Source organism: Tamandua tetradactyla, chromosome 4 (assembly GCF_023851605.1).
Source record: "Tamandua tetradactyla isolate mTamTet1 chromosome 4, mTamTet1.pri, whole genome shotgun sequence".
NCBI classification, from domain to species: domain Eukaryota; kingdom Metazoa; phylum Chordata; class Mammalia; order Pilosa; family Myrmecophagidae; genus Tamandua; species Tamandua tetradactyla.
The window spans coordinates 167,588,316-167,603,772 of NC_135330.1; the positions used below are offsets into that span (position 1 = coordinate 167,588,316).

General features: G+C 38.1%; 1 protein-coding gene across 1 annotated transcript in view; it reads right to left on the reverse strand.

The window, feature by feature from the left end:
* The window catches only part of SLC15A1 (solute carrier family 15 member 1), a 77,403-nt gene that overhangs the window by 30,904 nt on the left and 31,042 nt on the right, over positions 1 to 15,457 (reverse strand). Inside the window, exons 12-16 of the mRNA XM_077158571.1 lie at positions 14,266 to 14,310; positions 14,046 to 14,078; positions 4,028 to 4,116; positions 3,419 to 3,500; positions 390 to 509 (exon numbers count right to left, since the gene is read on the reverse strand). Coding sequence (XP_077014686.1) covers positions 390 to 509; positions 3,419 to 3,500; positions 4,028 to 4,116; positions 14,046 to 14,078; positions 14,266 to 14,310 — 369 coding nt within the window. The remainder of the gene's footprint in view (positions 1 to 389; positions 510 to 3,418; positions 3,501 to 4,027; positions 4,117 to 14,045; positions 14,079 to 14,265; positions 14,311 to 15,457) is intronic.

Consider the following 15,457-nt stretch of genomic DNA (forward strand, 5'->3'; position numbering starts at 1 on the left):
GTTGTGACAACCAAGCATCTCTCCAGAGGTTGTCAAATGTCCCCTGGGTGCAAAGTACCCCAGGCTGAGAACCATTAACCTCGATATTTGCTATTTAAAGTGTGGTTCCATGGACCAGCAGTAAAAGTGTCCCTGAGAATTTGTTAAAAATGCAGAATTTCAGGCTGATTATGAATCTGCATTTTGACAAGCTCCCTTGGTGATTCTTATATGTATTAAAGTCTGAGGTATTGGTCTAGTATGAAGCCAAAATAAGATGAAGATACAATGACATTTCACTTTTAGACTGATCTTGGGATTTATACAAGGACCAAGAAGAGCAGCTATTCCAAATCCTATTACAACCAAGTCAGAAGACAAAAAAGGAAAGTTGACATCATTTTACTTACTGAAGACATTGGACTAAATATCTCCACTTTTTCAGCAAAAGATACATTCATGGCATTATTTCCTATATTCAACACCTTAATTTGGAATTCATTTCCTTTGGGAAAGACTGGAAGGGTTTTCTAAGCAAAATAAGAGAAAATTGACAATGAGAGCTCCAGTACGACACTGATGATAACCTTAACCCTGGCCCTGTAGTTACTTTAAACCTAGTCATGAAAGCCTGTGTTAGCCAAGACATACCAAACCCTGCCACGAAGCTCAGTCCCCTCGTGACACCTATGGAAAGTGATATTTGCAAAGAACATTGACGTGATCAGAAAGAGGCTGCTCTTGGTCTTACCTAGTTACCTCCAGGTTATGAAGCCTAAAATCTGCGGGGACCACTGTAACCATAGCCTAAATGAACGTCTACCTTGTAGGCACCTGAACTGTACTCTCACTCAATGCCAACTTCCTCCACTGTAATTCTGGAAGCCTAATCCTCAGTGTTGGCCATGGTACTCTAACACCCTCTCACAATTTATGCCCTCCTGCCCCACACTTTTGCTCAAGGGTTTTGCCTTTTCCCTACATGCCCTCTCTCAAATTCCAATGTCACTGAAGCATTCCATGCCTACTTTAGCCCATGATATATTTTCCACAAAGCTAGCTAAGTTCAAAAAGCAGAGAGAGGGGAAAAAAAAAAAAACCAAAATAAACCTCTTACCTCTCATCTTACATACTACATAAAACTCTGTTTATAGGACCTGAGGTCTGACTAATGGCACTAGATGTCTATTTTAGCCCCATTGTGGGTTCAATATACTTGTGGATCAGCTTGGAAACCAGCCATTATTAGAAACATTTGAACGCAAAATGTGTTTTCTCATCAAAAAAACAATTTACAAAGTTTTGAATTATTGCTTGTTTGTAAATGAGCTTCTTTTAACTGGATCTACTAGAATTTCAGATTGCAAAAGAACAAGTTCTATAAACATCCCTCCCATTAAAAAAAAACAGTACTATAGGAATGAAAGGGGGAACTATGGTATATATATATATAATGGACTACTGAGTGGCTACCAGAAAGAATGAAGTTGTGAGGCATGCAACTAAGCGTATGAATCTTTAGGACTGTAAGTTAAATGAAATGTCAGGAACAAAAAGACAAATATTAACATGACAATGATATAAACTAATTATAATATAAAAACTCAGCGAACTGAAGTTGAGAGCATGGGTTATTAGGTTGGGGTCTATTGTAAAGGGTTCTAGACTGTAGGCTCTTACAGCAGTCACATTATATTCAGGAGTTGTAACTGTTATTTCCACATTCTGAGATACTGAGCTGTTTGTAAATAACCTGGTCATTAACCAGAAACTTCAGTATTTATGTGACATCTGAGACTCAGAGTTAGAGCTCTGAAGCTATGAAAGTCAGCAGTACCCCATATAGGAGCTGTTTGAAAAGTGGAAAAAGGGTCAGATTTTAAGTAGAGATATGAAGTAAGCTGTTCTGGATAGGACTGAGGTAGAGTAGAATACAGGGTTAAGGATAATAATGTCCATATTTTAAAACTTCAACTTCTGTGTGAGAGGAAAGGGAGAGATGTTTATTTGGTGTAAAATTTATATTTTGGGTAGTGCATTTCTAATTTAACTTGCATGTTCAGCTTAGCTGAATACCATAAGTACATGGAATCTTGACTAGGGCATGCAATCTCCTTGGTTTGTCCAGATTAGTGTGATGCCCCAAAATATCCCAGAGTAACTTGGACAATGAATAAAGAAGTATTTGTAAAGTCCCCTTGGGGAACTGGGGAGAAAGGAGGACATAGTCAACTTCCCCATTTGGAGAATTTCTGATATTCTTGCAGGTAGTGGGGACAGCCAAATCAATAGGCCAAACTCTCAATCTTGGGGTTTGCCCCTATGAAACTTATTCCTGCAAAGGATAGGTTAAACCTATTAAGATTAGGCCTACGAGTCACCCCTAGAGAACCTCTTTTGTTGCTCAGATGTGGCCTCTCTCTCTAAGCCAACTTGGCAGGTGAACTCACTGCCCTCCCCCCTGCCTACATGGGACATGACTTCCAGAGGTGTAAATCTCCCTGGCAAAGTGGGACAGAACTCCCAGGATAAGCCAGGATCCAGAATCAAGGGACTGAGAAAGCCTTCTTGACCAAAAGGGGGAAGAGAGAAATGAGACAAAATAAAGTCTCAGTGGCTGAGAGATTTCAGAGTCAAGAGGTTATCCTCAAGGTTATTCTTATGTATTTTATAGATATTCTTTTTTAGTTTATGGTGTATTGGAGTGGCTAGAGGGAAGTATCTGTGACTACTGAGGTGTGTTTCAGTAGCCTTAATTCTTGAACATGATTGTTTAAAGATATAAGTTTTACAATGTGACTGTGTGATTGTGAAAACCTTGTATTAGATGTTCCTTTTAACCAGGGTATGGATAGATGAGTAAAGAAATATGAATAATAAATAAATAATAGGGGAGATGAGGGGTAAAATAATTTGGGTAGCTGGAAATACTAGTGGTTAATGAGAGTGTGGGGTAAGTGGTATGGTATGAATGAGTTTTTTCTTCTTTCTTTTCATTTCTTTTTCTGGAGTGATGTAAATGTTCTAAAAAATTATCATGGTGATAAATACACAACTATGTGATGATACAGTTAGTCATTGCTTGTACACCCTGTATGGAATGTATATGTCTAAAGATTTGTTAATAAAAAATATTTTTAAAAACTGTATTATAAATTGAAGCTATTTTTGTAAACGCTATCTTCTTTTACTCCCAATAAACCCACTCATTTAACCATATTCCCATCTGCATCCTTGGTGGTGATAAAAATCCATTATACACATGGACTGAAAGGGACTAGTTCATGCCTTGCTTCAAATCCTCCATAAGCTACAGTGCTTCGTTTGTAGACAAAGCCTAGGCCTCCCCAACTCCTTTCAGTCCTGGAGGAAGAAGACTTCTGAATGCTCTATGTAAAGCCACCACAGAAGAACCCTCAAGAATCAGAGGACAACTCACATCAATTTCCACCTGCACAATTGCAGCCACCACAAAGGCCATGGAAGCCAAAAACATTCCAACTGTCATCTTCTTCAAGGCGCTGATTCAGGATAAACAGAAAGTTAATTTCAACTCATCTCATATGACTATCTAAAGGTAGCCCCCCAAAGAAACATTCCTCACCCAACATTACCACTCCCATCATCCCTGCCCAAAACTAACTTCCTTATAAAATATATGGGATTGGCAATGTCTCTTCTCTTATTACTCATGACAAAGACTAAGGAGGATACGGGAAACAGCTTCTCCTTTGTATTTTTATGTTTATTTTTTAGAAACTATAGTTCATGCAATACTCAGGATAACAGGTGACACTTACGTCATCTACATACATGAGGGAACCTTAATTAGAGAGTGTCATCAACAACACTGTTTTAAAAGGCAAGTTTTCAGAAACAGTGGCATACAAACATTTGTTTAAGTCAAATACTTTTCTTGAATTCATGTATAAAACTCCATCATAAAGGGTGGGTTACCAAAGTTCTTTCCACGGGGGCCAAAAGCTGAGGTGCTGCAAAGCCATAAGACTTGGCTCCTCATCCCAACCCAAACCAACCAGTCACTTACGTGAAATTGAGACCACATTTTGCAATTAGAGGATAGACCACAGCATCTACAATGGGGACCATGATAACGATCAAGATGGCATTCACAGTCTGTGGAAGAAGTAGAGATTAAATAGTAATGTCACAAAAAGAACTTTGAATTTGCGAGGTCCCCTTGGGGCACTGGAGAGAAAGGAGGAAATATTCAACTTCTCCATCTGGGGAATTCTTGATATTCTTGTAAGCACTGGGGACAACCAATTCAATAGGCTGAGCCCTGGATCTTGGGGTTCACCCCTATGAAACTTATTCCTACAAAGGAGAAGCTAAGGCTACTGATAATTATTTCTAAGAGTCACCCCCAGAGAGCATCTTTTGTTGCTCAGATGTGGTCTCTCTCTCTAAGCCAACTTGGCAGGTGAACTCACTGCCCTTGCCCCCTACATGGGACATGACTCCCAGGGGTGTAAATCTCCCTGGTGATGTGGGACAGGACTCCTGGAATGAGATGGGACCTGGCAACTTGGGAATGAGAAAGCCTTCTTGACAAAAAGGGGGAAGAGAGAGATGAGATAAAATAAAGTCTCAGTGGCTGAGAGATTTCAGAGTCAAGAGGTTATCCAAGGTTATTCTTATGCATTATATAGCTATCCTTTTTCAGATTATGGTGTATTATGCTCAAAGAGCTCCAAAGTACATGAAACAGACATTGGTAAAACTGAAGGGAGTGATAGATGTTTCAACAATAATAGTAGGAGACTTCAATACACCACTCTCCTCTGTAGACAGCACAACCAGACAGAGGATCAACAAGGAAATGAGAAGTTAAACAACTGATAAATGAATTTAACCTAACAGATATATATAGGCATAACACCCCAAAACACCAGGGTATACATTCTTTTCTAGGGCTCATGGGACATTCTTCAGGATAGACCATATGCTGGGGCACAAAACAAATCTTTATAAATTTAAAAACATTGAAATTATTCAAAGCACTTTCTCTGATCACAATGGAATGAAGCTGGATCTCAATAATGACCAAAGAATGAGAACTTTCACAAATATATGGAGATTAAATAACACACTCTTTACAACCAGTGGGTCAAAGAAGAAATTGCTAGAGAAATCAGTAGCTGTTAGGAGATGAATGAAAATGGGAATACAACTTATCAGAACTTGTGGGATGTGACAAAGGCTGTGCTGAAAGGGAAATTTATTGCCCTGAATGCCTATATTAAAAAACAAGAAAGAGAAAAAATTGAGGACTTAACTGCTCACCTGGAAGAATCTCAGAAAGAACAGCAAACTAACCCAAAGCAAATAGGAAAAGAGAAATATCTTTTAAAGCAGAGTTAGATGAATGGGAAAACAAAAGAACAATAGAAACAATCAATAAAACCAAAAGTTGGTTCTTTGAGAAAATCAATAAAATTGATGGGTCAGTAGCAAGGCTGACAAAGAAAAAAAGAGAGAGGATGCTAATAAACAGAATTAGAAATGAGATGGGGGTCATTACCACAGACCCTGGGGAAATAAAAGAAATCATAAGAGGATACTATGAACAACTATATGCCAACAAACAAGACAACTTAGATGAAATGGATAAATTTTTGGAAACACACAAACAAGCTACACTGATTCAGGAAGAAATAAAAGATCTCAACAAATCAATCAGAAGTAAAGAGATTCAATCAGTCATCAAAACTCTTCCTACAAAGAAAAACCCAGGGCCAGATGGCTTCACAGGGGAATTTTATCAGGCATTCCACAAAGAACTAACACCAGTTCTGCTCAAACTTTTCCAAAAATTGAGGGAAAAGGAACACTACCTAACTCATTTTATGAAGCTAACATCACTTTTTAAAAATTTTAAAATTTTTAATTGTATAGTATAAGACATATACAAAGCAAAGAAATAAAAAGCAATAGTTTTCAAAATACTCTTCAACAAATAGTTATAGGACAGATCCCAGAGTCTGTCATGGGCATATGACAGACTCGCATATTGTTCCTCTCATATTGTTCATTCTATCTGCTCCAGAATATAGGAGGCTAGAGGCTTAAATATTTCTTTATCATTACAGTAGACTCTTTGTGAACATTAATATATATACAAAAAAGCTATAAATTTCCAAGCATAACACCAAAATTAGTTGTAGAACATATTTCAGAGTTTGACATGGGTTACAATTTCACAATTTTAGGTTTTTACTTCTAGCTGCTCTAAAATACTGGAGACTAAAAGAAATATCAATTTAATGATTCAGCATTCATATTAACTTGTTAAATTCTATCTTCTACATACAACTCCACCATCACCTTTGATCTTTCCATCCCTATCTTTAGGGGTGTTTGGGCCATGGCAATTCTAAATTTTTCATATTGGAAGGGTCTGTCACTAATATGGGGTAGAGAGATGGAACTATCTGATGTTTTGGGGAGGCTGGGCTAGGTTTCAGGACTTATCTGGACCAGGGACCCACCTGGAGGTTGTAGGTTTCTGGAAAGTTACTCTAGTGCATGGAATCCTTGTGGAATCTTATAAATTGCGCTAGGTGTTCTTTAGGATTGGCTGGAATGGTCCTGGTTCGGGGTTGGCAGGTTATAACAGATAGCAAGGTCTAACTGAAGCTTGTGTAAGAGCAACCTCCAGAGTAGCCTCTTGACTCTATTTGAATTCTCTCTGCCACTGATACTTTATTAATTATACTTCTTTTCCCCCTTTTGATCAGGATGGAATTGTTGATCCCACAGTGCCAGATCTGGGTTCATCACTAGGAGTCATCTCCCATGTCCCCAGGGAGACTTTCACCCATGGATGTCATGTTCCATGTAGAGGGGAGGGCAATGATTTCATTGCAGAGTTGGGCTTAGAGAGACTGAGGTAACATCTGAGTAGCAAAAGAGGTCCTCCAGAAGTAATTCTAAGATATGCTAATAGGTAGTCTAAGCTTCTCCACTACCTATGTAAGCTTCACAAGAGTAAGCGTCATGATCAAGGACATGGCCTAAAGTTTGACACAGTATCAAGGGATTCCCTGATGGTAAGGTTTAATAGTTCCATAGTCTTTCTCCTCTCCCTCAGGGGACTTTGCCAATATTTTTTGACTATCTGCTTAATATACTCTAGGATGTTTCCAGGCATTACAATAATCTATACAGGATTAAAGGACCTCTTTCTTATTCTGTGCTCCCTGTATTTAAATTGTTCAAATGAGCTATACAGGTAGGTCGAATTAGATTATACACTACAGAAAATTTCAGTTCCAGATTAAATAAACCTTTATTCCATTGGTCTCAAAGAGTATGTGTGGTTCTAAAATATAGAAACTGTCTTCCTTACCCCTATGTTCTGAATGACTTTAACCCCTGTTCAGCTTCACCCATATCTCTAAATATCACATTATATATATAAAACAGTCTCTCAGAATCCAGAAATAATAATCACCACTCTGGACTTAATGTTCCTGCTCTAAAAGCTTACAATCTAGTCCCCTGTTTTCTTATCAGCATTTTCTAAGGTGATAATAAACTCCAACATTTATAGATTCCTGTTTATTTAATAGCAGCCATTCTTTAAGGTGTGAGGTGGTATCTCATTGTAGTCTTGATCTGCATTTCCCTTATAGCCAATAAAATGAGACTCTCTTCATGTGCTTTTGAGCCAGCCATATTTGCTCTTCAAAAAACTGCCTGTTCATATCTTAGTCCATTTTAAAATTAGGTTGTTTGTTCTTTTGTTGTTGAGTTGTACGATTTCTTTGTATATGCAGGAAATCAAACCTTTGTCCGATATGTGATTTCCAAATATTTTCTCCCATTGAGTTGGCTTCCTCTTCACCTTTTTGACAAAGTCTTTTGAAGCACAGAGCATTTGATTTTGAGGAGTTCCCATTTATCTATTTTTTTCTTTTGTGGCTTGTGTTTTGGGTGTACAAGTTTAGGAAGCTACCTCCTATTACTATGTCTTGAAGATGCTTCCCTACATTTTATTCTAGAAGCTTTATGGTGTTAGTTCTTATATTTAGGTGTTTGATCCACTTTGAGTTAATTTTTGTGTAGGGTGTAACATAGTGGTCCTCTTTCATTCTCTTGGATATTGACATCCAGTTCTTCCAGGCCCAGTTATTGAAAAGACTATTTTGTCCCAGTTCAGAGGATTTGGGGGCCTTGTCAAAAATCAGAGGACCCTAGGTTTGGTGGTCTATTTCTGCACTCTCTATTTGATTCTATTGGTCAGTGCTTCTAGCTTTGTACCAGTACCATGCGATTTTGACCACTGTGGCTTTATAATAGGTTTTAAATTCAGGGAGTGTTAATCCTCCCACTTCATTCTTATTTTCTAGTATACTTTTAGCTACTCGGGATCTCTTTCCCTTCCAGATGAATTTGGTAGTTAGCTTTTCCAAATCTTCAAAGTAGGTTCTGAGAACTTTGATTATACTGCGTTGAATATGTAAATCAATTTGGAGAGAACTGACATCTTAACTGTATTTAGTCTTCTTATCCATGAGCAGGAAATGTCTTTCTACCTATTTAGATCTCTTTTGATTTCTTTTAGCAATTTTATGTAGTTTTTGTGTACAAGTCCTTTACGTCCCTAGTTAAGTTCATTCCTAAGTACTTGATTCTTTTAGTTGCTATTTTGAACATATTTTTTTCCTTAACTGGCTCCTTAGGTCTTTGCTTGTGTATGGAAGTGTTACTGATTTTTGCACATTAATTTTATATTCCACCATCTTGCCAAATTTATTAGCTCAAGTAACTGCTGTAGATTTCTCAGAATCGTCCACACATAGTATCATATCATCTACAAATAATGAGAGTTTTACTTCTTCCTTTCCAATTTGGATATGTTTTATTTCTTTGTCCTGCCTGATTTCTCTAGCTAGAACTTCTAGCACAATGTTGAATAATAGTGGTGACAATGGGCATCCTTGTCTTGTTCTTGATCTTAGGGGGAAAGCTTCAGTCTCTCTCCATTGAGTACGATGCTTGCTATCAGTTTTTCTTACATTCCCTTTATCATATTGAAGTAGTTACCTTTGATTACTATTTTTTTGTAGTGTTTTTATCAGAAAAGGATGCTGTAGTTTTCCTTTCTTATAGCATCTTTACCCAGTTTTGGTATTAAAATGGCATTAGCTTCATAAAATGAGTTAGGTAGAGTTTTTCCTCAAGTTTTTGGAAAAGTTTGAGCAGGATTGGTGTTAATTTTCCTGTGAAGCCATCTGGCCCTGGGCTTTTCTTCCTAGGAATATTTTTGATGACTGATTGAATCTCTTTATTTCTGATTGGTTTGTTGAGATCTTCTATTTCTTCCTGAGTCAGTGTAGCTTGTTTGTGTGTTTCCAAGAATTTGTCCATTTCATCTAAGTTGTCTTGTTTGTTGGCATATAGTTGTTCATAGTATCCTCTTATGATTTCTTTTACTTCTTCAGTGTCTGTGTTAATGCATCCCTTCTCATTTTTTATTTTGTTTATTTGCATCCTCTCTCTTTTTTACTGTCAGTCTTGCTAGTGCCCCATCAATTTTATTGGTGTTCTCAAAGAACCAACTTTTGGTTTTATTGATTGTTTCTATTGTTCTTTTGTTATCCCATTCATTTATCTCTGCTTTAATCTTATTATATCTCTTCTTCCATTTGCTTTGGGATTAGTTTGCTGTTCTTTCTCATGTTCCTCCAGGTGTGCTGTTAGGTCCTCAATTTTTTCTCTTCCTTGTTTTTAATATAGGCATTTAGGGCAAGCAGTTTCCCTGTCAGCACAGCCTTTGTCACATCCCATAAGTTCTGATAAGTTGTATTCTCATTTTCATTCATCTCCAGATAGCTACTGATTTCTCTAGCAATTTCTTTTTTGCCCACTGGTTGTTTAAGAGTGTGTTATTTAATCTCCATATATTAGTGAATGTTGTTGTTCTTTGATGGTTATTGATATCCAGCTTCATCCCATTGTGATCAGAGAAAGTGCTTTGAATAGTTTCAATGTTTTTAAATTTAAAAAGACCTGTTTTGTGCCCCAGCATACGATCTATCCTGGGTAATGTTCCATGAGAACTAGAGAAGAATGTATAACCTTGTGCTTTGGAGTGTGATGACCTATATATGTCTGTTAGGTCTAGCTCATTTATCAAGTTATTTAATTTCTCTATTTCCTTGTTGAGCTTCTGCCTGGTTGTTCTATCTAGAGAGGAGAGTGGTATATTGAAGTCTCCTACTATTATTGTTGAAACATCTATCATTCCCTTCAGTTTTGACAATGTCTGTCTCATGTACTTTGGAGCTCCTTCATTGGGAGCATAAACATTTATGATTGTTATATCTTCTTGGTGAATTGACCCTTTAATTAGCATATAGTGTCCTTTGTCTCTTATGATGTCTTTACATTTAAAGCCTATTTTGTCTGATATTAGTATAGCTATTCCTGCTTTCTTTTGGTTACAACTTGCATGGAAGATCTTTTTCCATCCTTTCACTTTCACTCTATTTGTATGCTTGTGTCTAAGATGATTCTCTTGTATGCAGCATATAGCTGGACTATGTTTCTTAACCCATTCTGCCAATCTGTATCTTTTAATTGATAAATTTAGTTCATTAACATTCAAAGTTATTACTGAAAATGTGTTTCTTTTTTATTTTATTTGTCAGATCTCTATATTCTTTTCCCTTTGTATTCTTTTAATTACCCTTAGTGGTACTCTTCAATTCTGTGCCCTCCTCCAGACCTCCCTCTCCTGTCATTTTTTTTCAGCTGGCAGAACTCTTAGTATTTCTCGTAGGGTTGGTCTCTTCCTGAAAGAATTTGCTGGTTGACAAGTTCTTTCAGGACTTTTTGTCTGTGAAAACTTTAATCTCACCCTCAATTTTGAAGGGCAATTTGGCCAGGTACAGAATTCTTGGCTGGAAGTCTTTCTCTTTCAGGATCATGAATATATCATACCACTGCTTTCTCACCTCCAGGGTCCTAGTTGAGTAGTCTGGACTCAGTCTTATTTGGTTTCCCCGTATGTAGTAGATTGTTTTTCTCTTGTCACTTTCAGGATTTTCTGCTTCTCTTTAACATTTAACAGACTGATTATATGTGCCCTGGGGAAGATCTATTTGGATTTATTCTGTTTGGAGTTCTTTGGGCTTCTTTGGCTTGTATATTTATGTCTTTTATGAGGGTTGGGAAGTTTTCCCCTATTACATCCTCAATTACTCTTCCTAGCTCTTTACTCCTCTCTTCTCCTTCTGGGACACCAATGATTTTTATATTTGTGTACTTTGTTTTGTCTATTATTTCCCTGAGATGCAATTCAATTTTTTCCATCTTTTTTGCCATTTGCTGTTTTGAGTCCTTGAAGTCAGTTGTCCTGTCCTCTATATCACTTATTCTTTCTTCCGTCTCTTCAAATCTGGTGTTGTGTGCCTCTAGTATGATTTTTATTTGGCCAATAGAGTCTTTAATCATTGTGATATCTCCTATTTTTCTATCTATTCTTTCAAATCCCTCTTTACGCTCTTCTACTGTCTTCTTGATCTCCTTTATGTCATTTGCTATCCCACTTACTTTATTAAGTAGAGTTGTATGAACATCTTTGAATAATTGTTCCAATATCTGTGTCTCCTCTGGTGTTTTAATTTGGTCATTAGGCAGGGCTATATCTCTCTGCATTGTGATATGCTTAATGATCTTCTGCTGTCTTCATGGCATGTAAATATCTTGACTGATTTACTTAGAAGTTGATTTCTTTCAGTAGTAGTCTAAGGCCTTGTATTCATGGGACAGTTGTACAGCAGGAAGCAGGGCATGGGGTGGGGCATTCAGTGCAGTAATTTGTTTCAGGGCATGTATAGGTACAGGTTGGGGATGCTACACTGATGCTTGTGAACGTGGGCGCCCAGTGGCCAGGGAGAATGTAGCTGTGCAGGTGCTCCAGTCTTGAGGGACGTAACCTTGGTGTGCACTGGTCTAAGACATGGGGCCCTTTGAACACATGCATAGAGCTGTGGCAGCAGGTCGGCATTATGCTTTCATGAATTGGGGGGCAGATGTGACCTGGCTGTGCACATCAGCACTTTCTCAGAGCTGGGAAGTGAGGCTGAGGGCCGTGTGCATGTGCAGTTCTAGGACTGCTTTAACGTGCGGTTCCCAGAGCTGAATGACGTGATTGGGAGCCTGTGTGCATGTGCAGGCCTGGGGGTGCAGTAAATAGATGTGCAGATGTGCAGGGGTGGGGTGAGGCTGTGTGACACTATGGGCAGATGGGTAGAGGTAGCCTGGGTATGAAGGTTAGTGCCCACAGCCTTTATGTGTTGGCAACAGCCTGCAGGGGACAGGGAGGGGGAGGTGGTGCTCGGGAGGGGTGCAGGAGAAGTGGATTGGGCTGCACTTAGGGTGTGGGTGTGGGGGAGGTACGTGCACTGGGGGCTGGTGGGGTGGGGGTGCCTGGAGTGTGGGGAACGGGAGTGGGTGACAAGGTTTGGGTGCGTGGGGTGTGGGGTGTGGGGTGAGTCGCCGGTCACGGGGCTGCACTGGTGAGGGCAGCGCACCCAAGGAATGCGGCCTGGCTTACTTCCTAGTCCCACACTCCCGTTGGTGCACTCCTGCAGGCTCTGTGCCTCCACACCTCTGCGCTAAGCTCCAGCTTTCTGCTTCTCAGTTCCTCAGCCTCTGCAACCAGGGCTGCCCCATGTGGTGTAGAAGGCTCTCCCAGGTAAGTTGCACTCCTGAATTGCTGCCTCAGTCACCCTCCTGTCTCTTCTCTAACTTTTCCATGGAGCAGGGCTCATCTCGAGCTACTCTATTCAGCCATCTTCCTGGAAGTTTGAAGCTAACATTATTTTAATACAAAAACTGGGTAAAGATACTATAAGAAAGGAAAACTTCTGGCCAATCTCCCGAATGAACACAGATGCAAAAATTCTCAGCAAATACTAGCAAATCAAATCCAACAATACATTAAAAGAATTATACACCATGACCAAGTGGGGTTTATACCAGGAATGTAAGGATGATTCAACACAAGAAAATCAATTAATGTAATATAGCACATTAACAAAATGAAAGAGGAAAGTCACATGATTATCTCAACTGGTGCTGAAAAAAGCATTCTACAAAATTCAACATCCCTTCCTGATAAAAACACTTCAAAAGATATGAATCAAGGTAACTTCTTCAATATGATAAAGGGCTTATATAAAAAACTGATAGCCAGCATCAAACTCATTGGGGAGAGACTGAAAGCTTTCCCCTCAAGATCAGGAATGAGACAGGGATGACCTCTATCACCACTAATATTCAACATTGTACTAGAAGTTCTAGCTAGAGCAATCAGGCAGAAAAAAGAAATAAGAGGCATCCAAATCGGAAAGGAAGAAGTAAAACTTTCATTATTTGCAGATGACACAATACTATATTCGGAAAATCCTGAAAAATCTGCAACAAAGTTAATTGAACTAATAAACAAATTTGAAAAGTAGTAGGGTATAAAATTATTGTGCAAAACTCAGTTTATGGTGTATTGGATTGGTTAGAGGGAAGTACCTGAAACTGTTAAACTGTGTTCCAGTAGCCTTGATTTTTGAAGAACACTTTTTGAAAAGAATATAGCTTTTATAATGTGACTGTGTGATTGTGAAAACCTCGTGTCCGAAACTTCTTTTATCCAAAGTATGGAGAGATTAGCAAAAATAAATAAATAAATAAATAAATAAATAAATAAATAAATAAATAAATAAATAAAAATAAATAATTAATAGACGAGATAAAGGGTAAAAATTGGGTAGATTGAAATACAGTGCATCAGTGAGAGGGAGTGGTGAGGAGTATAGGATGTAAGAGTTCTTTTTTCTTCTTTTTATTTCTTTTTTTGGAATGATGCAAATGTTCTGAAAATAATCATGGTAAAGCATACACAACTATGTGATGATATTGTGAGGCACTGATTATATAATATGGTTGAACTGTATGTGTGTAGGTATTTCTCAATACAAATATTTTTTAAAAAGGGACTTTGGTCTATGAAAGCAATTTAAAATATTTTCTCCTACCTGCATCTGATCAGGCTGAATTTCAATAGCTCCCTAAAAAAGAAAAAAAAAAGATTTCATTGATAGTCTTTGCCAGATGATCATTAGGTGCTATGGGGGTGGGGTGGGGAGAGGAGGCATGTCTGGAAATGACATGAAGGGGCAGGAAAAAAGGGCAAATGGACTAAAATAAAGGAATAGTGACCAGAGAAGGTAAAATACCTTGATAACCAAAACTTACAATTTTTCCACTCATAGTTGTTGCTTGCAGTGTCCACCTTGAACCCTTTAAAAAAATAAATTTATTACATCACTTGGGACAATGAAATTTTAGATTTATACAAGTTAATGGTGAGTCTTTTCCCAATCAGAAATGAGGTCTGAATTGTGAGGGGACTTTTTTTTAAAATATCAAGTTAAGTCTCCTGGCTCCATTAGAATACTTGGTGAAAAGAAGTACATTGCATTCCTGCTGTAAAAATTAACACAATATGCAATACTCCAATCTCTCATTAAGAGTGTACAAAGTACTACTCTGGGATAAATATATACTTAGGATATACAAAAATGCTTTTTTGAGGCTTGGGAGAAAGCACGCCATCACTTGCAAGGTGAGAGCAGATACACTGAGAATAGTCTATTTTTCCTGGCTTCATAGTTTCAAGTACATTATTATTATTATTAAGTGGCATTTTTGACAGTCTAGGCTGTTCTAGTACGGATCTCTATCAAGAACATCACCTTTGTAACTCAAGAGAATAATGGATTTAAACCCTAGCAGCCTAGTTAGAGTCAACATATTTATAGGAAAAGATGACCCAGGACTATAAAGCATATACAATTCATTCCATGGATGACTAAACATGTGTTTTGACATGAATCCATCACTCCACTAGGAAGACATTATAGTCAGGAAGTATGCCATTCTTTGAGTTGTTAATAAATGGCAATGACTGAGTACTTTATATTCTTTAATTTACCCTCACCATCTTGTGGTGGGCTATTACCTTGCAGGAAGGGTTTTAGGTACGAGGTGATGTCCCAAGGCCATTAAGTGATGAAGTGTGATTCTAATGCAATAACCAGATCCTAACCACTGGGCAAGACTGCTCCCTGGTCCGTAAAATGCTGGTCTAAACCCCATGCTTACACATAAGGCAATTAACGTATAAACTCCGATTTCTTCAAAGAGATGATTTTTCTCTAAATAATCCTTCCTGCACAATAAAAAGATAAATTATCTAATACCATTTGGAAAAAGTCTTAGGCACATGCCTCACAGCTGTGGTAGAGGGAGCATAGCACTAAGTCAGGTGATCAGAATTCTAGTTCCTTCTCTGATATGATAACTTGAAAGAGTCATTTCCAATTTCTTGAATGGCATTGCATTGCTCATTGGAAGATATCAAGCTCCTCTCAGTTTAAATATTCTC